Source organism: Hippocampus bargibanti, linkage group LG06 (assembly GCF_051943395.1).
Source record: "Hippocampus bargibanti isolate YZ-2025 linkage group LG06, ASM5194339v1, whole genome shotgun sequence".
Lineage (NCBI taxonomy): Eukaryota > Metazoa > Chordata > Actinopteri > Syngnathiformes > Syngnathidae > Hippocampus > Hippocampus bargibanti.
In genome coordinates, this window is record NC_142739.1 from 12,106,939 (window position 1) to 12,132,697 (window position 25,759).

General features: G+C 42.2%; 1 protein-coding gene and 1 long non-coding RNA gene across 7 annotated transcripts in view; one reads left to right on the forward strand and one right to left on the reverse strand.

The window, feature by feature from the left end:
• The window catches only part of st14 (ST14 transmembrane serine protease matriptase), a 36,749-nt gene that overhangs the window by 2,074 nt on the left and 8,916 nt on the right, over positions 1 to 25,759 (forward strand). Inside the window, exons 2-9 of the mRNA XM_088998352.1 lie at positions 3,460 to 3,607; positions 4,189 to 4,346; positions 15,969 to 16,039; positions 16,702 to 16,874; positions 19,124 to 19,159; positions 22,169 to 22,397; positions 25,142 to 25,285; positions 25,367 to 25,466. Of these exons, the coding sequence (XP_088854478.1) occupies positions 3,460 to 3,607; positions 4,189 to 4,346; positions 15,969 to 16,039; positions 16,702 to 16,874; positions 19,124 to 19,159; positions 22,169 to 22,397; positions 25,142 to 25,285; positions 25,367 to 25,466 (1,059 nt within the window). The remainder of the gene's footprint in view (positions 1 to 3,459; positions 3,608 to 4,188; positions 4,347 to 15,968; positions 16,040 to 16,701; positions 16,875 to 19,123; positions 19,160 to 22,168; positions 22,398 to 25,141; positions 25,286 to 25,366; positions 25,467 to 25,759) is intronic.
• On the reverse strand, positions 2,791 to 21,949 carry LOC148896510 (uncharacterized). 6 transcript variants are annotated; one of them, XR_016115258.1, is made up of 5 exons: positions 21,737 to 21,949; positions 21,488 to 21,643; positions 17,575 to 17,632; positions 3,822 to 3,931; positions 2,791 to 2,899 (listed from the first exon to the last, which is right to left on the reverse strand). It is a non-coding gene; the product is annotated as an uncharacterized LOC148896510 (long non-coding RNA). The 6 variants fall into 6 exon arrangements; XR_016115261.1 differs by lacking the exons at positions 2,791 to 2,899; positions 3,822 to 3,931 and adding exons at positions 6,647 to 8,635; positions 12,178 to 15,823 and having other exon boundaries at positions 17,575 to 17,695; XR_016115259.1 differs by lacking the exons at positions 2,791 to 2,899; positions 3,822 to 3,931 and adding an exon at positions 6,647 to 13,437.

Here is a 25,759-nt window from a genome sequence, read left to right on the forward strand (position 1 = left end):
GCAAATTAATGAATAACTCGTTTTCAAATCTGAAGTCAGAATACTGACTTTTATTGTGGTTGACATCCAAAAATATGAAATTTTGGCTCAGATTTTAACAATCATCATGGAATTTAACAAGTTTGATTTGCTTTCGCGGCCGAAAAAAATGATGTGGCGGGCCTTGACTTTGACACCTGTGCTTTAAGGGATTGGATTGGATTTGCCTTTATTAGTCTCGCAGTGGAGAAATTTACATTTCACAGCAGCAAAGTTATGAAAGGAATGAAAGTTATAAATGGAATGATGCTTTAAATGTGATTCTCATTTTGTCTCTGCTGTAATCTGAACATTTTCTATTCAGCAACACAAACTCCGGTCATCAAGTGATTATGTAACATGTAACAAGTATGGGAATCAATAATTTCTCTCTTTTTAAAGTAAAGCCCTGCTTTTTAATAAAGGTGGAGAAATTAAAGCATTGTTTTCTTAAATTGACTCATTGATTTTTCGAATGTTGAATTGATTATTTGATAAATTGTTACTTGCAGCCATTTTTTCCAATTTATATTTCAACAATCAAAACTCACTTTACGATTGTTGCAAAGCCAGGGCCAATTTTCCAAGAATTAAGAACAACACATCATGTTCTTGTTTAAAGATTGGCCTCTGAAATCACAGAATATTACATTTTTAAACACCGTTTGAAGAGAGTCTGACATACAGTATCACCAAAACTAGTGTGCTCGCTCTGTCCGCTAGCCAATGGCTGAGTTACATTGCACTTGTTTTTGCAGTAGCTTGTGAACAGAGCAGAAGTGAGCAACATTCCTTGACGTTTGCTCAATATTGTACACTATTCGGAACATGGGATGAACGATTTCAAAACAAGATTGTGTAACGACTGCAATTTGATTCACAAATTCACAAATTCACAATGACCCCCACATTTTGCTCATCATTTAAGAACTCAGACTTTGATTTCTAAGGACAGTGGGGTCCATGATCCACTTTTGGGTCCTGAGCCACCAGGCGATAATCATTGCTTTGGACACAAATCAATTCAAGAACAACTGCAGTGCATACCTTCGGTTTCCCCTCTTCTTGGGAACTGTGCATTTCCGCAACCGACCTGTCAAAATGTAGGCTATGCCTCGCCCCCTAGCTCCCTACTGAGTGAGTCTGAAATTTTTTTATTCAGTTTGGAAAGATGGCTGATGGGGATTAAAAGTAACTCTTCATGATTGCATGATTGCACGCTACAGAAACCAACATGTTTGGTTTGCACTGTTTGAGTGTATATATATGTATGTGTGTATGTATGGATGTATGGATGGATGGATGTGTGTGTGTGTGTGTGTGTGTGTGTGTGTGTGTGTGTGTGTGTGTGTGTGTGTGTGTGTGTGTGTGTGTGTGTGTGTGTGTGTGTGTGTGTGTGTGTGTGTGTGTGTGTGTGTGTGTGTGTGTGTGTGTGTGTGTGTGTGTGTGTGTGTGTGTGTGTGTGTGTGTGTGCGCGCGCGCGTGCATGGATGCAGTATATGATTAAATGATTAGGGGGCTACAGAGGTAAATGCACTACCTAGCAAAAACGGCATTTTAAAGCTGGAAAAAAAATATGTGGATGCTCTGTTTTTTAATCTTTTATGAACATCCTTGTATTTTCACTCATTCACTGCCATTCACAAATTTATTTGGGAATTCAAAATATGACGTAGAGCGCCATTCCCGAATTTGTTCGGGTTTTGGTTTTTCCTGCGGGGGTTGCTGATAAGGTGCTGGTCAGACCTTTAGCAATCTTTTTCCCTTCCACGAGGGGGTAGCGTTTGCCTTTTGTCCATTTTAGCACTTTGTTACAGCTTCAGCTATTGTTAAAGCGCTACACAAATCAATGTATGTATTGTATTGTTTTATACAGCGGCTCCATTTCAAGTTAAGATAACTCCAGACCCATATAATTTAGGAATTAAGTCTTTTTTGATGAAAGAAGAGAGTCTAAGGTTTGTTACGCTGCATTGAATGTTTATGTAGTCTTCAAACTCAATATTCTGTGGGTCCTGCAATTTCAGTGAAAATGACAAAAACCCTGGCACTGCAGTGGACACATTTTTACACATCGTCTGGCAGTGGAGGAGTTAATTTGTTTGATTTTTGATTTGTGAAGCAAAATGAGATGGAAAGTTGGCCACTGAAAGCGACTGACTCCATATGTGTGCTCTAATCGCCTCTTGCCCAAAGTCAGCTGGCACAGGCTCCAGCACGAGGATAATGAGCATAACCAGTACAGAAAATTGATTGATGGGTGGAAGATACTGCTCTTTACACGATGCAATTCTTCAGCCATGGTGGTAGTCTGCACACTGCTAATGATTATAATAAATAAAAATATTTTGTCAGGGAGCATACTTAGTTCCAAAACTAGAGTGTTGCTGGGGAAAAGGAGCAAGGGGGTGTTAGTCTGTGCAGAAAGTGGCTTGATTCTGCTGCGTTTGCAGGGTTCAGCAAAAGAAGAATGCTTCACATCGTTAAAAAGGGGATACCATCTCATTCTCTGAGTGAAGAATGGGCCATGATGGAGTTTGCTTAATGGTTTTATTAAGCTGTGATTAATTGATGGACGGGGAGGGCTGATAGAAGGAGAGACCCCGGAGCACTTGCTGACCCCATCTCTAAAGCTTTCCCTCATTCTGCCCCATGATTGCCGTTTGAGATTCCACTTAGACAGCGTGTGTGGAAGCCAGCGCTGAGTAAGAATAGGCCTTAATTGCAGTGAGTTATCATCGAGACTCGTGTAATTGAGCCCCCGTCGTAAGGGTCTGACAAATTGATTTAATACCACTGCGGTTCTCCATCCCTAATGGCGCTCGAGCTTCTTTGCTTATCTCCTTCAGGCGCTGCATTCATTCTGTGTTGATTACGACGCCTGCATGAGTGAGCACAACATTGGACAGGCATTGAGATCCAACACACACACTTACATACGCGCACACAATTTTGTTACAATCCTTAACAGGTTGGACCTGTCTTGCAAACTTTCTCAAGTTGCTTGTTCCTTCATGCTTCTCTTGCAATCTTATGCCGAGTGTGGTCTCCGAGGCACTGCAGAGTGTGTCTTGGTGTGTGTGGGTGCTTCCAAATGGACGAGCATTGAACTGAGGTCATTGCATTCTAGTAGTTCACCACTAGATGGCAGGTGCAATTTACACATTGTACCTTTCAGTAATGGTATCACTAGAAATTGCTTAGTTCATTTGGTGTGTTCAAACCACTCCTTCCTTGCAATATTTATTTGCATGGAAAGACTATTAAAATTAAAAAAAGTTGTTGTGATTAGTAAAAACTGTACAAAAAGAGTGATTATTCCTCACCCTGTGGGAATCGATCTCAAGACAAACAACTTCCCTGTAGGAATTAATCTGAACGGTTTAATTAAAGTCTGATTTGTTTTACGCAACGTTCTCATATTTCATTTCCCTCCCTCAGGGCCACGGTGACCGCCACGAGCGGATCGACTTCTTAACCAGCAAGGAGAAAGCCTCATCCAAGCGGAAGCTCGGGGCTGTGATTGGCGTTCTAGTGGCAGTACTCGTCCTTGCCGCCGTAGCCGCGTTCCTAATTTGGCTTTTTGTTTGTAAGTGCTTTTGAAAGCTTCCCTCATTAGATTTCGTCTTATAGAGACTTGAAGTACCCATCTATGCTTTTATGAACATCATGAGGACATTCCTTTTGCATCAATCAAAAATATTCTTTGTATGATATAATAAGATGTTTGAAGTGTTTACTCCTCCGACATCAGCTCGTGCACAGACAAATCCAGCATCAGAATCAGTGTTTATTATACTTACTCTGAAAAGCTCTTTGACAGGAGACTGCAACACTGGCTTGTTCGGATGCTTTTGATTTCCCATTAGCTTTAGCTTAAGTGACAGCGCCGATGCTCTCCTTTTATATGATGCTACAAGGAAAAAAATAGTCAGTCAGAAACAAGAGTTTCCCTGTCATTTTCACATTCGAGTTCTGACATAAAGGCCTACTGAAGTTGTGATTAGCAGTCCCTCGACGGAGGCGGCATATTACCCCTCCTCTCACTTCAAGATCAACCTGCACATCTTTAAAAAGTCAAGGAGTGCTTTTTGTTGGTTTGTTCAAAAAGAAACACCTTTGAAATAATGTGCGGTTCAAAAACCCTCCTTTTGCATTCAAACCTTGAAGTTAAGGATGCTGAAGAAGCCACCATAAGTCAGCAGCTAAAACCTTCGGTGCTGGTGTTCAGTGGCCACGTGAAGATGCCTGATGTCCAATACAAACAGCAGCTGGAAGACACCAGCAGCCCAGAATTTGAAGCGCTGGCAGTCAAACTAGAGGGATTGGTGAGTTTGATGCTAAAAAATGACGTGCACATTTTCACACCCTCATATATGGAATTTGATTTGTTATTTGATTGAACATTTTTAGGAATGGTGATATCGAGGTTCCATTGGTCCTCGATTCATGATTGAGTGACATTCCTCTGGTTTCAGAAATTGTGCTCAATGGCCATAGCCCAGGGGTCGGGAACCTATGGCTCGCGAGGCATATATGGCTCTTTTGATGATTGCATATGGCTCGCCGATAAAACTATATACATATTCTCGTTTTTTTCGCCGTTGATTTCCCGGTGGGGCTGCAGTTGGCGGAAAGCGCAATTTTGATTGGATGACACTGGCGGTCAGTCGAAACAGGTAAACGCCCCTTTAAATGAGCCCCACGAGTGCACTTCAGCTTGAATTCACCGAAGGATTCATTAGCCTTTGAGGAGAGAAAATGTTCGGATTCGAATTTGCAATGAAACAACACCATCGATGAAACAGTCGAATGTCAGTGACATTTTAACAAGCCTCGTGTTAACGTTAGCATCAACATACTGCTGCGAGAAGTAGATTGCAGATAGCAAGTGTGGAAGTGTTGCCCTCTCCACTATAGTAAGGGAGATACGGTGTTGTGGGATCCAGAAAAAAAACACAAGACAAGCAATGTGATACGTCTTGACTCAACAGTGGTTTACTTCAAATGCCCCGATCTAATGCAAACGTACGCGCACAACAATTTCCGGTCCAACGATCTAAATCGGTCCGACACGAAACACGAACCGAAGCAGGCGTTCCATGTTTAAATAAACATTTTCGATATATATCATTTGTAAACCAATAGAACTACGCGAATGTAACCAAAATAGGAAATACGATAATTTACAAACTGTCACATACTCCCCCTCAAAATAGATGTTGTCCCCAACATATGTACTAGTAAATACATAAATGCGCTGGACGATGTGCCCAAAACAATGACGCGCGGTATTATGAACTGCATCCAAATATGAACTATAATAATGAACAGTTTACAGACTGGAACTCTTTTCATACATTCTGTTTACATTATAACAATCAACAATTCACAGACTGGAACTCTTTTCATACATTCCGTTTTACTTATACAGGGCTCATCGGGGTCTTCTTGTTTCCATCTCACTGTTCTATTAAACAGAAGTGTCGATTAACCATTTCTGTAGTATTTCGTGGCATAATAGGGGTGTGCGCCATACATCCAAGGCATTGTCTGTTCACCATGATATGGTACTGTCCCTACATTGTAGCAAGATGGCGAACCAAGGCGATCATACGTGAATACCTTGGGTCTCCTGTGTTCTCGTCGTGGCCGTTGATTTCCCCCAATATCAGGATTACTGGGGGGTGGCTGGGGAAAAGGGGGACACACTGTCACAGGTGTATCATTTTCCGGACCAATGTTGCCCTCCTGAGATTGGTCAACTTCCGCAGCTCCCGGCTCCGTCCCCGGCAGTTCATTCCCCAGTTGATTGTCATCATGGTGGGTTGTCTCCACAAAGCTCACGTCCCGCGGTTCTGGTGAGTCTGGTCGGGTGCTCTGGCGATGCAACACTGGATAATACTCATCCTCCTCATCATCCTCTTCCGGATCCATTTCCGGCATCTTGTTCGGTCGTTGCCGAGTGGACTTTTCCTTGGACTGGGACTGTAGTGAAGTCTCTAATGGCAAATGATCACATGGCAGCAAGAGATTGCGGTGGAGTATCCTAAATCTGCCCTTCCCCCTCTCAGGTTTCAGCTCATAAACTGGAATGTCTTGGCTGACTTGACGAACCACTGTATGAACAACATCCTCCCAGTGGTTTCTCAGTTTGCCTGAACCTCCGCGTGGGGTTAAGTTTCGAACCAGAACACGATCACCGGGCAACAGGGTAGAATACTTCAGTTTACTGTCATATAGTCTCTTACTCCTGGCAGCAGCTTTGTTGTTATTTTCTTGCGTGATCGCATACGCTTCCTCCATGCCCTGTTTCCACTTCTTCACATAGTCCTTCTGGTTGGTTTCACCCTGGTTAGAGTCTGGATTCAAACTAAACAACATATCAACTGGCAAACGTGGTGAACGTCCATAAAGTAAGTAAAAAGGTGAAAACCCTGTCACCTCACTTTTGGTACAGTTGTAAGCATAAACGAGTTTGTTTAGTGAGTCTTTCCAGTTACTCTTTTGTTTCTCTGTCAGTGTCTTTAACATCTGGATCAGTGTTCGATTAAATCGTTCAACCTGTCCATTTCCCTGTGGATGGTAGGGGGTTGTCCTTGAACCCGCAACCCCACAATATTGAGCAAAAAGTTGATTTTCAAATTCACCACCCTGATCATGGTGAATTCGAAGGGGGAACCCAAACTTTAAAGCATAGTCATTAAAGATTTTGTTTGCCGCTGTTTTGCCAGATTTGGACGTTGTAGCATAAACTTGAGCGAAACGTGTAAAATGGTCTACTAGCACAAGCACGTATTCATAACCACCCTTACATTTGTCAAGATGCAAAAAGTCAACGGAGACAAGTTCAAAAGGCTGAGTAGTCACAATATTAGTGAGAGGGGCTCTGGTCTCACGGTTGGGCTTTTTGTGTTTTAGACACACACACTCTCTCAGTACATAGTGCTCTATTTCTTTTTGCATAAAGGGCCAGTAAAAACGATCCCTTACAAGGGAAAGAGTCCTTTCCACACCATGGTGGCCCATTTCATCATGCAGCTCTTTTAACACTGTCACCTTGTGTTTTTCAGGAAGCAGTAGTTGGGTTCTGTTTGCCGTTTTTCTGTACAAAACACCTCTGTCATTAAAGTGTAGCTTGTCCCATTCCTTCACAAGACAAACAACTTGAGGACAATGCTTTCTTAGTTCAGTACCTAGCGGTTTTGTCTCCCCCAGTTTGTATCTAATAATATGTCCTATAATGGGGTCAGTCTCTTGATCTAGCTTGATCTGTCCAACAGTCAATGGGGCTATCGGTGTGTTTAGTGACACCTCGGCACACGTAGCTGAGATTCCCATAGACCAAGCTGCACTAGACTCGTTCTGTTGGTCAACCGCGTGTACGGCAGCACTCACAGCATCATATGACATTTCTTTTGTACATCCTTCCATATATGTTACCATATCAAGGGGCATCCTAGATAAACTGTCTGCATCAACATTTTCCTTACCGGGACGATATTTAACAGTAAAATTAAAATCAGAAAGTTCTGCGACCCACCTGCACCCAGTTGCATTTAACTTAGCAGTCGACAGTACATAAGTGAGTGGATTATTGTCACTATACACAGTGAAGAATGGTGCATAGTACAAATAATCACTAAACTTGTCTGTGATCGCCCACTTAAGCGCCAAAAATTCCAACTTGCCCGAGTGTAAGTTATAATTCTTCTCAGCTGCAGTTAATGTCCGAGAGCCATAGGCTATCACGCGAAGTTTGCCATTTTGTCTTTGGTACAACACAGCACCTAAACCCCGGTTAGAGGCATCTGTATGCAAAATGAAAGGATGCGCGAAGTCAGGAAAACCTAAAACTGGTGGTTGAACTAAACAGTCTATTAGCTGCTCTAACACTGACTGATGCTCATCACTCCACTCAATACGTGTGTTGGAGGACACACTGTTATGTCTCACTTTCCATTTTTGTCTTTGATGCTGCTGAGTCTCAACATTCAGAGGGGCTTTAAGCAAAGCATACAAGGGACTAGCGATACAAGAGAAATCTTTGATGTATTGCCTATAATAGCTTAATAGTCCCAAAATGGCTCGAAGCTCACCGACAGTGCCTGGCTGCTTGTTTTTCAGGGCACGCACTGCTGCTGTATCTGCCGGGTCCATTCGGCTCCCCTCAGCAGAGACAATCCTGCCGAGGTACCTCACTTCCGGCTTGAAGAGGCCACACTTTCGGGCTTTGAGTTTTATTCCATTTTCCCTGAGACGTCGCAACACTCGTCTGACGTCCTCAACGTGGTTGTCAAATGTCCCGCTGAAAACAAGAATGTCATCAAGATAGGGGACACATATTTCGTCCCGTAACCCCTCCAGACATTGTTCCATACACCGCTGGAACGCTGCTGGTGCATTCATGAGTCCAAACGGAATTCGAATCCATTCATAAAGGCCCCAAGGGGTCACGAAGGCGGTCAGGTGTCGGCTCCCCTTGGACATGAACCCCTGGTGGTATGCTTTGCCTTGGTCCAGCAGCGAGAAGATGGTGTTACCCCCAAGGCTATCCACCACGTCCTGTACCCGTGGGATGGGGTGCCGGTCAGGGTGTGTTTTCCGGTTCAGCTCTCTGTAATCAATACATAAGCGCAGTGTACCATCTTTTTTCCTGACACAGACGACAGGGGATGAGTAGGAGGAAGTGGACTTTTCCACCCACCCCTGCGCTGTCAAGTCCTGTAAATAGTCTTTCACCTCTCTGTACATTGGCTTTGGGACAGACATATATGTCTTTGAAACAGGCTCAGTGTCTTTCAACAAAATGTCCATTTGTAGGTTTTCCACACACCCTATGTCGTCGTCCGATTTTGAAAATGATGCTGATTCCTCTCTCAACATCTGCTGAACGGTCTTCCTTTTATCTTCGTCCAAATGAGAAAGGTCAATTGGGGGGTCCCACTGCTCACTGAGAGCGATGGTGGTATTCTGGACATGGACCTCATTGACAACCGCTGAAGGAAGGTCCCTTTTAAATATGTTAGCTGGGTAGACAGACCCTACTGACTGCACTGTACCAATAATAGCCTTTACTGGAAACCTAATATCATGATTAGTAGGGTTCTGGACACTAACAACTATCCTAGGGATGGAACCTGCCTTTACTGAGACCAACGAGTCACAAAGCTCGAGGCCATCTGGCCACTGTGGGTTTTCACTTGTCTCAAAAACCAATGTAACATCTTCCTTAAAGGGCTTAGCCCAGGGGTGGGCAAACTTTTTGACTCGCGGGCCGCATTGGGTTCTAAAATTTGACAGAGGGGCCGGGCCAGGAGCATTTGGAGGGAGTGTTTGGGCCGGAAATACTCCGAACAAGTTATGTCCATAATTTATAAAATCACTTCAAATGACTTCGACTGAGCGTATTTTACAAAGATTCCACAGCATATAGCTATAGTTTACGTTTTAAGACTTGCGCTGAATATATGAAGTCTTGTTTTCGAGTTGATGACGATCCCCATGTGACATCACGTTTGGACCGCCCCTGACCGAGAAAGCGACATACAATGCATTTTGGGTACTTTGTTTAGTCTGAAAACTTCGTGTTAATCCGTGTTGATGGCGAAATTAGAAGGAAAACACATAAATAACGCCATGGTGAATCGTTGTGTGTTGCACCAAGACAACTATTTGATATTCGCTGACACAAATTCCCAGCTGACAAATCAGCCCATTTCCAACGGAGCTTGGGCGCAATCTTCTGCTTTTTCTGGGTGCTACATTGCTGTCATTGACGGCTCGAATTGATATGGGAGGACTCCTAGAATCAATTGCAAACATTTATGCTTTCCTCTTCAGAAGAACAAGAACAAGAAAACATCTTCTCCGAATCTGAAGCCATTGTTTTGATTCTCGAGCAACCTTCTGAAACTGGCCATTTCCGGATTCATTTTGAAGTCATTTTTATTGGTGTTTTTCATTTAACTAAAAATATCAGCCTGCCTGATTTGGGTATTTTAGATGCTATAAAACGTTTTTCTGATGTCAGTGGGAAACAAAAACAAAAAATGGTGCCGGTTGTCCTTTAAATGTAGTATGTACAAACCTCATAGCACAGTAAAAACACTACAACCCAATTACTGTCTTTCAAATGTGAAAAATATCCCTGATCAGTTAATAAATTTGTCTCAAGGAATATGCAAGATATGGCATTTACAGACTATTTCGCAGATACTTGGAGGAGGAAATGGAAATAGATTAAAATAACATATGCACTGTGATTTATCAAGATTGCGTCTGTTTTTAAGTTTCCATCGAAGGGGCAAAGAAATCAACATTTATTGAAAAATGGAATCACTTTCAACATTCAAAACATATTATTACACAACGAAATATTCAAGCTCAATAATACCTACTTGTGTTAAATTCCGCCAAATCATAGATGGTTTGTCCTGACCGCGCGCTCAACAAACTCCTCACTGACGCTCTCGCCTTCACGCGCTAACAATACACGTGTACCGTCGCCGAGCACACAAACATAGACTACCTGCAGTTGAAATTTGCATACTCGGCTCGGCAGCCAGTCAGAAGCCTGCTTCTTTCTTCCGGACTTTCGCAAGCGTTACAAAGTCGTGCAATTGCATGTCATTTTCCAAAATAGATGCACAGAACCTCAAACTAGAAGAAAGATTCAAAAGAAGCTAACAACATATGTGACGCTACAAAACGTAAATTTACATTAAACCGTGACTGTAAAGTGTACGTGAGACTTATGAAAGGGGCTTAGTGGCTCGTAGGAATCAATGCAAACGTTGCATTGTGCACCACAATGACAATCGACTACTGTAGCAAAATTTACAGCCATGCGCATTTGCCGTAAATTAAGCAAGGTAGCATTTGTAGTTGGTGCATTCTTGATTTAAAAAAAAAACTTTATACTTTGTGACAATGTTTCTTAATGGGATTGGTCTCATTTTGCTTCAGGTTGGGAAAAGTGGGGCAGGCAACTTTTCAGTTATCTGCCCTGTTGTTCGCTAGCTTTTTGTCATGAGTTTTAGACACTGTTTGTACTATAATTTGGGCAAGTTCGGCGGGCCGGATTGAAAAGCCTAACGGGCCGTATGTGGCCCGCGGGCCGTAGTTTGCCCATGCCTGGCTTAGCCTGTACTTTGCATGGAATAATAAGTGAGCTATGCCTGGCTATAGTGAATCTCTCATTTGTTGTTTTTACACGGTACTCATGTGCTTGTCCCAGACTAACTGCTTTTATGAAAGTGGCAGCTTTATTGCGCTTAAGGTGGGGAAAAGCTAGTCTAACCGATTTCAAGAGCTTTTCTGTATCCCCTGTTTGTGACTCATTAGAGAGGCTATCTAACACAAGACGCTCAATGACATTAAACCCTATGATAGGACACTGTTGCTGGTCACCTTTTAGTACTAATACTGGTACAAGTAGCCCTGGATCATTAGCACGAAGTTTAAATGGTATCTCAAGCCATCCTACATAAGGCATATCCGTTCCATTAGCTGCCACAATATTGAGAGTGTTATCAGGGTCAATAAGTTCATTCACATTTTTCAATGACACGTCAGGTAAGTTTGTTTGTTTCCATAACTCATCTACAGCACACACCTGGGACCCCGAGTCCCAGAGTGCTTCAACCCTTTTGTTACCCAAAACGTACCGAATAAGACATTTCTTTCCCACTAACTCCCTGACCGAAGGTAATTTGCCACACTGTTTCTTATCTGTACGCTCGACAAATGACTGCTTATGTCTCTTCTGAACGGGGCCACGTGTGTGGGGCTTACATTCCATTTTCATAGCACCACTGTAACACTGGGACCTATCTGTCTCTTTGGTCACACCATGTCCCACTGGAGTAACCCTTTCTAGTTTAAAGCATGGTTCCTAGCTGAGTTCTGTGCTTTGCAGCCTGCTCTGAAATGTTCACTACTTCCACATTTAAAACAGTGCTGACAATATTCTTCACCTGTCTGAATACAAGAATAACACCTGGGCTGAGGGCGACGGGGCATGTAGTACTGCGGAGGGGCGAACCGCTGCTGGAACTGTGCTGCCCCCCTCATCGGCCTGGGGCCTGGTGCTGGGTGGTACTGCTGAAGAGCTGATGGGGAGTGCTGGGTGTAGTAGTGCCTGGCTGGTGGATCTACCTGATATTGTGAAGGTGGAGTGAAGGCGACCTGTTCAGGGTAGTGGTCAGGCAGGCGTTCAGGTCCTCCGCTGGTGGGCTGAGAAGTGGCTGTTGGTTTCTGAATAGTCTCTTTGATCTGGGACACTTCTGCACGCAGCTTTTTTAACAGCATCATCTCTGACCTCATCTCTTTGATCTCTGAAAGGAGTTCATTCGGCACAGTAACAGTATTCTGCTTTAAGACTGTCTTCTTCCCAATCGGGACTGGTGTGTCATCTAACTGGACAGTGTTCAGCGTTGTCACCCGTGCAGCAGCATTTTTCTTTTTTTCCTGTCGCTCTTTTTCATTTGCACATGCCATGTTTAATTTTTCTAACAGTACTTCATCTGATGTGGTGGTTAGCAGGAGGAAAGGTTGCATGTCACTCTTTACATTGTCACTCTGTAACCCCGTCAGAACTGTGTGCAGGAATAAACTCTGGACCAACGTGGGATCATACTTCACCCCTGATTCGGCTTCTTGAGATGCAAAAAGAATCCTTTGACGAAGATCCATTGCACGCAGTAGAAATTTCTGTGGGGACTCTTTATTAGTCTGCACTTCCGATGAGAGCTGCTTGTACAACTCAGTGGCTCCTCTCTCTTGATAGTGAGATCGGAGAATCCTTCGTAAAGAAGTTAGGGTAAGATTTTCTTTCCCTTCGAGGTAGCTTCTCAACTGCAGACCTGGTGTTATGGCACGAACCACTGCATCGATGATCTCATCCCCCTGGTAGCCTTTACTGAGCCCACTTTCTGTCTGACCAAATTAGGAAATGTGAGTTTATCTTTTTGTCCGAGTTCACCTATTTGTCCAGATATTTTGAAATCTTTGCGCCAGGGGGCAGTGTCTGGGGGCACTATGCTTCTCTTTCGCACTGCATCCCGACCTTTTTCACTTGGTTTGGCTATTCCTAGTTCAAAATCTTTTATACTTTCAATCAAGTCCTTTACACGTAGCAAATCTGACATTCCTCCATCTTCTACCTCTAATTCAGCTCTTTCAATGTAGGTTGACACAATATTAATTAGTTGGCCTCGAGTCTTTCCTGTAAGTTGCTCTCTTTCCAATCCAGATATTTGGATTTCAGCACATAACTCTGACAACTGTTGAAAATTCAGTCCAAATAACTTGCCTTTGATGTCCAACTGTAATTCCTCCAACGCCATTTTCGAGAGGGTAGACGCAGTTCAACTGGCCGGATTCACTTCAAAGTCTTCCAGTGCCCTCTAGTGGTGGCTGTACGCACAGAGATGCAACCAGAGCACATGTAGAAACAAACCAGTAAACGGCGACGCCACTCCGACTGGGTTGATTGGGGATATTCGGCGCGAGCTTCTACCCACGGCGAGTAGACAACACTCAAACGCAAATATACCAGCGGTGCCTCCAAAATGTTGCGCTCTCCACTATAGTAAGGGAGATACGGTGTTGTGGGATCCAGAAAAAAACCACAAGACAAGCAATGTGATGCGTCTTGACTCAACAGTGGTTTACTTCGAATGCCCCGATCTAATGCAAACGTACGCGCACAACAATTTCCGGTCCAACGATCTAAATCGGTCCGACACGAAACACGAACCGAAGCAGGCGTTCCATGTTTAAATAAACATTTTCGATATATATCATTTGTAAACCAATAAAACTACGCGAATGTAACCAAAATAGGAAATACGATAATTTACAACCTGTCACAGAAGCTTATGAGCCGTGCGCAGGCTAGCTAGCAGTGACTCCGCCTCCGGACCAGCAAGTTGAATTTCTTTCCGATCGTTTGCCTGGATTTTTACTCATCACGAGGAACGGAAAAACATTCATGTTAACGGTGAGTACTATCACAAAGTTAGTTTAAATAATCCATTCTGATATTTTGTTGAAAAGTGACCGCGGGTGTTTGCGTGTGTGCGCGCGTGCGCCCGTGTGTGTGTGTGCGCGCCCGTGTGTGTGCGCGCGCGCCCGTGTGTGTGTGCGCGCGCTGAAGAACATTTCTAAATATTTTACTTTTATGGCTCTCTTAGTCAAAAAGGTTCCCGACCCCTGCCATAGCCTATAGCACAGGTGTCAAAGTCAAGGCCCTGGGGCAAAATCTGGCCTGCCGTGTCATTTTATATGGCCTGCAACAGCAAATCAAGCATGTCAATGATGCTTGCTAGTCTGAACCAAAATTTCAAATTGTCATACATTATCCACAAGAAAAATAATTATTATCTGAAACTAGTTATTCAACAATGTATGCGCTGTGTATGTAATATGTGGAGGTGATTAAACATTTATATGTTTTCCCAACATTTATAACTGCCCTCCAAGGCAAACCCCATTTATAACCATACAATGTGGCCCCGGGATAAAAATGAGTTTGACACACAAGGTCTAAACTACAGTACACCCCGGCAGTAATAAAGTAATCAATTTAGTCAATATATCAAATTAAAAGCTGCTCGTAATCAAGTGTACCCTGCTTGTGCCATGATGAGACAGATTTTTATGCCGTCGCACATACAAGTTCATTGCAAACCATTTGTAATATCGAATATCATTAGGCCAGTACTGTAGAAAGCTGTCAGATTTTGCGAGGGTGCCCTAAAAATAGAATACCAAGGAAAGTTCATGTGTTTCAATAATTTTATCCGGAAGGTAAAATGTGTGTTATTTTCTCTATTTTATTGTATGTTAGATTTCTGCACATAAAGTGAAATATTTCATCTGGCAAAAAATATCCATCTGAAAAGTGTATTCAGGTATTATGCCCTCACACTTTCCCTTGCTATTGTAATTTTTTGGCACCCACTCCTGTACTACCCATTTTTCACTCTGATTCTGCCAATTTTATTTTGAAATGAAAACAACAGAAAGTTCATCAAATCAACACCATAGAAACTACTACTAGTTATTACCGGTATTAAATGTCACGAGCAGTGCTTGTATGGTGCTCCACATCCAAAATAATGACATATAATAAAATTGTAGGACTGCTACTTACTGTCAGCATGCATTTTGCACAGTGGTTCATACCAACACCTGAAACACGTGTAGCACACTGAAGGAGTGCACAGGAGTAAAAATATGACCCAGAACTCCTTGATGTAGTCCTGTATTCTCTACTCTGCATATGCAGATGTGTTTCTGCACGTCAAACTTGGTGTTCCAGGCAATATAAAGAAACAACAACAGTCTTATCTTTCACAAAAAATATATATATATATTCAGACCGTACGTGTCAAAGTCAAGGCCCGGGGGAACAAATCTGGCCCGCCACATCATTTCATTCGGCCCGCGAAAGCAAATCAAACATGTTAAATGCCATAATGCTTGCGAAAGTTTGAACCAAAATTTCTAATTGTCCAATGTAAACCATAATATCAGTAATTATTTTTCACTTCAATTTTAAAAAGTAGTTTTTCATTAATTTGTTGTGCACTCTCTTTGTAAGATATAGAGGGGATTAGACATTCTAATGGTTTCCCCAAATTCATAACGGCCCCCGAGAGGAAACCGTATCGACAATGTGGCCCGCGGCCCAAAATCCGTTTGACACCCTTGATTAAGACAAACTGTACATTACTTTACTGTCCTCAGTTTACTTGCCTTTGCGAACGATGATAACCGTAATGTTGACATTCAGCATCTGAAAGCACACAGTGTGAGACTTCCACTGTTGTGCATTTTCATTCAAATTATGCAAAATACTCCTATCCAATTAGAATACTGTAGATGTCTTCAGGGAAACACACACCACATCAGCTCCTAAAAAGTACATTTTCTCTCCACAGCTGGAGGAAAATTTGAAGAAGGATCCGTTACTTGCTACATACTACACAAAGTCTGTTGTCACTGCATTCAGGTACTTTTTCTTTTTCGGAGATGATGGGCATGGCGAGTGTAGTCCTAAGTGGTCCGTAAACAAGCCATGGTGCTAAAAAAGAAAAATCTAGAAAATGTGAAATCATTTTATCAATCTGAATGAATATTTTATTGCAATGATTTACGGGAATCTACAAACAGCGGATGTGTGGTGTATCACAAAGGTTATTCCTATGTTGTTGCTGAATGATTCACGCAAAGCTGCATATCCTGGTGTGCAGCCCACAACCCTCCCCCTTCTCTTCTACTCTGTCACTCCTAAATTCATGACAACCACTAGGATGCTAATTCTTTTCCTTTCAAAGATGGCTTTGATAAGTAACCCTAGTGGATTCTGAGGTCTCGCATACAAACCAAAGAGAAGTTATTTGTTTTGTCTGCACACCAGCTCGTCCTGTAAAAGTGATATGAGTTTATGTGAAACTTCAGTTTCTGTCTGTTTTGGCAGCATTGCAAAACAGTGGGGGTTCACAGTCCACAGTTCATAGTCCATGGTTCATCGCTGCATTGCCTTGAGATGTTAATCGCTGAATTTGTTAGTTTTGGCTCCATATTAACAATTATATTCCCCCGAGTGATCACTGCTTATCCCCCGCCAAATCTTCAAACTTGGTACTGACTGTTTCTGTCTGCTTGCCGCAGCGAGGGTGTGATAGCTTACTATTGGTGCCAGTTTGATGTCCCAATAAAGGATCTCGAGGTTGTGCCTGAGCTTTCTGAGGAGCTGGTGTCAGAGACCGTGGAAAATGGAATAAAGGAGCAGCAAAGGACGAGAAGTGACGGTCAGATCAAGATCAGTGAAATCACGGCCACATGTAAGCATGGCTTTCTGTTTGACATCATATAGGGTACACTAAATTTGACTGGTGCACTTTGATGGCAATGACCTGCTCCACCAGGGGTGGGCGCCTCAAATCATGTAGGGGGCAACAGAGGAAAATGCACTTCCTGACAAAAACGGCATTTAATGATGGAAAAAAATATGTGGATGGTTTGTCAGTTTTTTTTTTAATATAAATTTTTTTAATGAACATTATTGTATTTTAACTCATTCACTTCTTCTTTTCTTTTCGGCTTTTCCCTTCAAGGGGTCGCCACAGCAAATCAGTGCGCTCCATCTTTAGAGGTTTGATCCGCACGTTTGTTTTGGCCAAGCTATTACGTCGGATGCCCTTCCTGACACAACCCTCTGTATTTATCCGGGCTTGGGACCGGCACAAGAAGACTTATGTGCCTTTGTGGCTACAGAACAAGCAACTCGCTCAGTAAAATGCTCCCAAACACAAAATGGTCATCGGCGGAGCAACATTCAAAAAAGCAAAAACTATACTCACCATTTGATGACAATGCTGTGATCTTACCGTGAAATAATACATTTAATTTACAAGCGCCTTTCAAAGCACCCAAGGACACTTTACAATTAAAAGAACAATGAACACACGCGCAATAAAACCATACATAACACGATCAATAATAAAAGAGCTGATTAAACTAAACAGTGAATAACGGACTTACCTATGGGACGCTTGCAGATGTAGTGCTGGAGTGTTCAGCAACCAAAATGGTCCCAGCCCTTTGCGTCGGACATGAGGGAAGTACAAAAATCATAATAGTGGTTTGGTTTACCAGGAATCCACTGCGATGGGACAAAAAAATTAACTCATTCACTGCCATTCACAAATTTATTTCGGGAATTGAAACTGACGTAGAGTGTTTTTTCTTGCTTGGGTGCCGATACAGCGCTGACCATGGCCTCTGGCAATGTTTTTTGATTTTCTGCAAGGGGGCAGCATTTCCCTTTTTTTCCATGTTAGCGCTTTGTTCTAACTTCAGCTGTTGTTAAAGTGCCGTATAAACAAATATGTATGTAATTGGATTGGATATGCCTTTATTAGTCTCACAGTAGAGAAATTTACATTTCACAGCAGCAAAGTGATGAAAGGAATGAAAGTAGAAAAACAAAATACATTCACAATCCATTATATTTTGGACTGCCGCCCTCATTTCAAGCTCATACAGTATAACTCCAGATCCATATAATTTAGGAATGAACCATTTTTTCCTGATGAAAGAAGAGATGAAAGCTCCACCCATACTTCTCTTTATAATAGGCGCCTTTTCAAAGAACCAATGTATTTTTCACCAGCTTCTAATATTCCTTGTGAATTGGCTTATGAAAAGCTATCGTCATCGCATCACTTCAGGGTAATCAACTTGTTCTCAAATGAAACATATTAATATTTGCAATAATTATTGAATGAAATGATTTTATTATTCAAGTGGTGACTTGGTTTGTCCCTGCCCAGTTTACTGTGACTGCATGTAATGAGACAAAAATACAGCAGCCACACAAAAATGAAAACTTGGCATCTGTGATCAGGGTAGCAGCTTAGCAGTTAGATAGGAAATGCTGCTCTGCGACAATGGTGACAGCTTGCGTATCCGCCCTCTGTATTTGAGCCCAGCAGTCAGCAGAAATAAAAGACCGAGAACGCGGAGCTGAATAAGCTCGCTGTCATCTCCAATCAATTTTGCTATTCTGTGCAGTATGCTTTAGAAAAGCTCACTTAAGAGTCCTGCTGATTAAATGGTAAAACATCTAGCGCCCCGCTCGCAGTGTACCTACAGATTCCGCATTCATACAATTTGGGTCCTCCCCTATTATCTGAGTCCTGTATGGCTCATTTGGACATATTTCTTTATCATGTCTTGCTGGTCTTCCCATTGCATTTGTCCACAACCTGGCCAATAGCAAAAACCTAACCTTGCGACTCCGAAGGCTTCGGCTATCTTGAAAATGAATTCAATAGGTGTGATTTGAGGTCCCATGCTGAAGCAGAGACGCTTGGCTTACCGCTTTAAGGCAAGGTGAAATGGATCAGAAAGCGCCGTTCGTACACAGCATCGCCGCTCCGGCTAAAGGTGGGCATGTGGAACAAAAAATGGGCCCACCTAAATATTTAAGAGCTCTATATCAAGACCGAGTTGCCTCCCAGCGTCAGTCGCATATTTTGGCATTTCCTTGTAGTTCTAACACTTTTCTTTCTCTTCTGTCTGCTTCCAGTCACTGACCCTCGCATGGCCAGGAACCCCCGAGCTCGTGAGTACAGTCTGTGCAATTTAAGTCCCTCGTGGATATCATTTTTGTGTCTCAGTGTGGCGCAGACTGGACATGTTTTATTTTCGTTCTTCAAACCGGAGTCAGAATCTCTCCAGTAACTGCGGAGCATGCTTGAATTTATAGATACTGTATTTTCCGGTGTATAAGGCGCACCCAAATGCCTTGATTTTCCTCAAAAGATGACCCTGCACCTTATATATGAAGTAATATTGAGCCACAACAGGTCTCACAACTACTGTTACCAACCACGACTCCATTTCCCACTGTAGAAGAACTCATGCGCAACTCCAGCCTCTACTGTAGCATCTGATTGTGTGGTCTGCCTTTTATTTGGAAAACATGGATATATTTATACAGTATATTATATTTGAAAAACATTTTTCATTCATTGAAGGTGCGCCCTACAGTCCGATGCGCCTTATACTCCGGTGCGACTTATACACTGAAAAACATAGTACATTTATTTGAGCATTTATGCATGCACAGTTATTCCCGAGACTAATCATTCATTGACTATTCCTTAGTTTACTTCCACAAAGAAGTTGGACGTCAGCAGCCTTTGAATTGTGAAAGTTTCCAAAAAGAGCACAAATTAGAAAGTGAGAAATAAATCAATAAAATCAGTCAATCGCACAGCCCAAGCAAGAGCTGTTTCATTAAGTCTGCTGTTCCGACAATTATAACACTTGGCCATAGTTGACGCTGTCAACAGTATTTCACCTCAGATTATAATTACGGTTGAAGTATTAGTAGGATCAACAGTGGTGGTCAAAATGGAACATTATTTCCTCTACCTAGGATGTTATGATTTAGTATTTTTTGTCATTCCTTGGCAGTCATCTTTTTTTTCAATTGTATTCATTTGCAACTTTCTAATTTGTTTCTGTTAAACCAAAAACAATGGATTTTGTTTACATTCATAATCTTCCAAACACTAACCCCCACACCCCCATTTTTTACCTCAAGATTTCATCCAGATTACATCGTTACTAGCTAACTAGTTAAAAAAATTATCAAAATCCATTTGAAAATATTCAAGTGCAGATACCATATCTATCACTATCATTCAGTTATAACGTGCTGTGCTCGGAGCATTCAGGACAACCGACACCATTTTTTGTTTCCTAACTGACATCAGAGAAACGTTTTATAGCATCTAAAATATCCAAAACACGCAGGCTAATATTTTTAGTTAAATAAAAAACACCAATAAAAATGACTTAAAGTCTCCCAAAACAACTTTAAAATGATCTGAGAAAGTTTCAGTTTCAGAAGGTCCCGCCCCCTTGTTCGTGACGTCACGCCAAGCCGTCTTGCCTTGTTCGAGAATCAAAACAATGGCTTCAGATTCGGAGAAGATGCTTTCTTGTTACTCATCCAGTTATGAATATGATTTCAATAGTTCTGAAGAGGAAAGCATAAATGTTTGCAATCGATTAAATAAGTAATTCCGTGTCATTTTGAGGCATCTGGATGAAATGTAGCGTCCCAGAAAATGCACAAGATGGTGCCAAAGCTCTGTTGGAAATGGGCTGATTTGTCTGCTGGGAATTTGTGTCAACTACCATCAAATCGTAGTCTTGGTGCAACACACAACGATTCACCATCGCGTTATTTATGTGTTTCCCTTCTAATTTCGGTATCAACACGATGTTTTCAGACCAAACAAAGTACCCAGAATGCATTGTGTGTCGCTTTCTCGATCAGGGGCGTTCCGTTCCCTCTGTGACGTGACAAGACTTCCTGAAAATTCAGCTTAAAATGTCAGATATAGCTAATTGCGATGGAATCTTTGTAAAATACGCTCAGTAGAAGTGATTTGAAGTGAAGTTTTACAAATTATGGACACAACTTGTCTGGAGGCGTCGGTTGTCCTTTAAGTCACATTCCTTTTTTGAAGAAAACCTTGCCTCATATTATCTGCCAAGTTGCTCAAGCACGTTTACATTAGAAGGGTTTTACTGATTCAATGATAAAGCATCTAGCAGACCTCCCTTGTACCACAGTGACAAAATAACTTTTGTTTGTCTTTTTTCTGCTCCTGTTGTCTTTGTAAAGACAGAATTGTTTAATACAGTGATACTTCAGTTTATGAACTTAATTGGTTCCCAGAAAGTGTGTGTAACATTTATTTCCCATAAGAAACCATTAAAGATGAGAATAATCCGTTTTCAGGTCCCCATAAAACATAATTGTCTACTAAATAAGCCTTAAAACTACCCAAAATTACCTTATTTTATGTATAATAAATGTGCTATTGTAATGAAATAAATAAATTGTACTATATAATAAAGTCATTTTAGTTACCTTTGTGATGGTTGTTGATGTAGTTGCCTCTTGATGATATCCGGCTGGAGTTGCTTTCTCAGCAATAATACCGTCACTCACCCGGTCCCCTGCCAGCTGCTTTTCGTTAATCCAAATCAACAGAAGTTTTTCAACCTCTTCTATGGCCTGAGACTGCTGCTTAGACAACACAGAAACACGCTTAGCCACACATAGCAATGGTCGACTTAGCGTACTGGTACTTGGACGCTAAGTCACACAAACGCACACCTCGTTCGTGTTTTTCGATGATCTCCTTCTTCTGCTCAACCATAATTTTCTATTGTGTCCTCTTCGGCTTAACACTAGCCTGTGGTGGGGTCTTTTTCGGTCCAATTATAGCAAAAGTACTCCATCGACAACCACGTCTGCACTCAAAGGGGGTGTGGAAAACTAGTCCAGCAACCACCGTGCTGCTGTTCGACCGTGTGGTTTGGTGTTCATCCACCAGCCACCGCTGTATGGTTTGGTTCGTCCGCCGAAAACTAGTTTGTATGCCAATATTATATTCTTGCGAATTTAATGTTCATAAGGCGAAAAGTCAGTGAGCTGAAGCGTTCGTAAGCCGAGGTATCACTGTATATGCTTTTATGGGATGCCTTTAGGTCATACAGGTGTAACGGGGAGTAAGAAAAGGTCATCTAATGAACGTGTCATTTCCAGGTGAATGTTTCTTCCGTTTGGAGGCTGAAGAGACTGCCTCAGAGTTTTCATCTCCGGGATACCCCAGCAGCTACCCCCCGAAGTCTCGCTGTCAGTGGCAAATCCGAACCACGGCTTCAAACGTGATCTCCATCACGTTTCCTTTCTTCCACGTGGAGGACGACTGCTCCGATGACTTTGTCTCCATTTATGATTCCTTGAGTCCCGATGATTCTCAGGCGATCACTGAGTGAGTGACAGAATTCCTCGGCACTAATAAGATGCATATGATGCATGCAGAGCCACATAAACTTCAAAGTTTGACGGATTAACGTTTGTCGTTATGTACATTCTGAGCGTAGCTGCCTCGGAAGAGACATTGAACAGACTCATTTTACTCCAAAACAGCGTCAGTCCATCACTTAACACATAAATCACACTCTCGTTTGAACTGAAAGCTCTTGGAGCGAGATTTGTTTAATAGGGCCCGAACAATGTTAGTCTAATTTATTTATCCTTGAAGATCAGACACAGAGGAAATGTCGTCCTGCAGCGTTCCCAAAGGACAACCATGAGGAATCCGTTTGTGTCTGACTGAAATGTTGCACAAGGGTTTAAGGATGAAAGATGTTTTGATGTGCGTCGAAAATATGTTCCATTCCATTCCTTTCTTTGGATTTGTGAGTACAACAATCCGCCCACCCTGCCTTTATTTGGCCCAGGGGCCTTTAGCGCTGCATTTATTGTGAACTTTCTCGTCCTCAGTGAAATTGAGTTGAGCCCACAAATACTTTTACTTTCAAATCTATGAAGGGTGTTGTTAAGGTCATTATTAATGAAGCGGGAATCAAAAGTAAAAACAAAAAGATTCTTTAATTTTTGGGACGGCACAAAATGTGACTGCCCTCCCCGAGGGGCAGCAGGGGAGAAGGGCCAAGAGGAAAGAGAAAGATGGGCTTGTTGGGAGCGCTTTTATAAAGACGGTCAGGATGTGACGTCATGTGAAGGCGGACAGAATGTGACGTCATGTAAAGGATGACAGAACGTGACATGACAGAAAGTCCCAGAAAATAAAATGATATGAAAGGCAATCGAAAATATGTTTAAAATGTGTTCGTATAGCGAATTGCCTTAACGGGTGCCACCCTTAATTGTGCCACATAGCTGTGTGTAATTGCCCATCTGTATGTGTAAACTATGCTATAGGACACCAGTGTTAAAGTCAAGGCCTAGGGACCAAATCTGGCCCGCCACATCGTTTTATTCAGCCTGCGAAAGCAAATCAAAATTTTGACTTCCTTGATATTTGTTAAAGTCCGAACGAAAATTTGAAACATTCTCATTTCCCCAAATTAATTATGGCCCTTGAAAACCGCAACTACAATGTGGCCCGCGGCAAAAAATGAGTTTGACGCCCCTGGTCTAGGCTCTTGAAGGCAACACGAGCTGCAACTAGAGGCAAGCCCACATTCAAAATCCACGAGAACAACTGTGATGCACCCAATATGATGGATAACATTTTCTAAATCCGATCAGTTTTAGCTAAAGTACCAGTGAACTTGATGGGAGCCATAACAGAGCAGTCTTTAAAAATGTTATTTGACCGGGATGCATGTTTGGTTCCTCTCATTCTCACACCTCTCAAAAGTTTTGATACCCCTCCTCCCCGTTTGACATTGAATCTCCTCCAAAGCAATCTCATCCCTCCTTATTTATCTTTCTCCTACTCGCCTAGCTTTTTTATTGATTTTCAAATTAAATCATTTCAATCTTGTTTGTGACATTGATGTTTCAAGTGAAATGACTTAATGCTTAATGGAAGGCGCTCAATTTATCCGAGCCAAACTTTTCCCACCTATTGAAGGACTAATTGTGTTTAACAAAACCTTGGTCCAAAAATTGCCAAATGTCTCAACACGACAAGATTTTTGCATCCTGCCAAATAAGTGGCCAAAAAACAAACAACAAAAACAAAAAAACCTACAAAACCTCACACATGCCATTTTTTTTGCAATACAGTAAAATAGACCCAAAGCATTATCTGGTTACTGCCATTCTTGACTCTAGGTCTTATCTTCTTTTAGGGATGAGCAGTGCTTTGTTTGTGCCAAATATTACTTTGGGAATTTATCGCCACAAATTCCACTCTGGTCATACCCGGCGGACCTCTGCGAGAGAAATCAAGGACACTTGAAATTTATTTGGGGATAACCAGAGGCAGAATTGAGCTCACTTCAATTTAACATGTTTGAATGTGATTGCCATTATTTACAGTAAAAGATGTGCACACTTTGACCTCTCTTCTAAAAAAATGAACAAAAAAGACATTTCAGTTCACATTAATGAGAGACAAAGTTTATAACTCATTCACTGCCGGACTGTGCAAAAATGTGTCCACTCCAGTGCTAGGGTTTTTGTCATTTTCACTCAAATTGCAGGAACCACAGAATGTTGAGTTTTAGGACTACATAAACATTCAATGCAGTGTGAGAAAAAAAAGAGTTAATTCCTGAGTTATATGGGTCTGGAGTCCCCACCTGAGCTTGAAATGGGGGCAGCTGTCCAAAATACAATGCAATATACATACACATTGGTTTATCTAGCGCTTTAACAACAGCTGAATCTGTAACAAAGTGCTAACATGGACGAAAGGCAAATGCTGCCCCCTCATGGAAGGGAAAAACATTGCCATAGGTCTGACCAGCGCTTTGTCTACACCTACACCTGCAAGAAAAACCAAAACCCGAACAAATCTGAAAATGGTGCTCCACGTCCCACTTTTCAATTCCCAAATAAATTTGAGAATTGCTACGAATTAGTTGAATTATCTGGTTTAATTATATTTTTATATCACAAAAAGCATGTTTGCACAGGGGTGAGTCAAATTTTATCGCCACTGTTTATATTATGTTATGAATTATTTTACTGGGGAACAAAATTAGTGGCAAAGAATACACGTGTGATTGCATTATTGCCTTTATTATTCCCCCCCAGGAAATGTGGTCACAGACCCCCCTCCAATCCTCTGGAGGTGGTGTCATCTGGTAACATCATGCTCGTTAACCTGATAACGGACAGTGAGGTCCAGCGGCCCGGCTTTCAGGCAGTGTACAAATCCATCCCTAAATTTGATGGCAAGTACAGACATTGTTCCACAGACAGCGGTTTTATCCCCCTGCTGATGTGAGATTAAACCTGTGATGCATTGTTTTCAGTGAGCAAGTGCGGCGGCACCCTCACTGCAGGCTCAGGAGTCTTCACCTCCCCTCTCTACCCTAGTTTCTATCCTCCTGCTGCGGACTGCAAGTGGACGATTAAGGTTTGCAACAATTACCTCCCCTCCTCCCTTATGCGAAACGCCCCGTGCCGTTTCCTCCCCCCTCCATCAATAAGCCATAAGAGGATTGCTGAGGCAGCATTATTGAAGCCAAGCCATTCAGTATCTCCTCTGTCTTCATGTGTCAGGCTGCCGCGGATGACACTGAGCTGCAGCTCCTTTGCATCCACTCACAAGTGTTACAGCGACATGTCCTTGTGTGCGCATGTTTGTATATATGATGGTTACACTTGTGGTAGTTGGTCTTGTAATGACACAGACACTTTTCTCTGTGA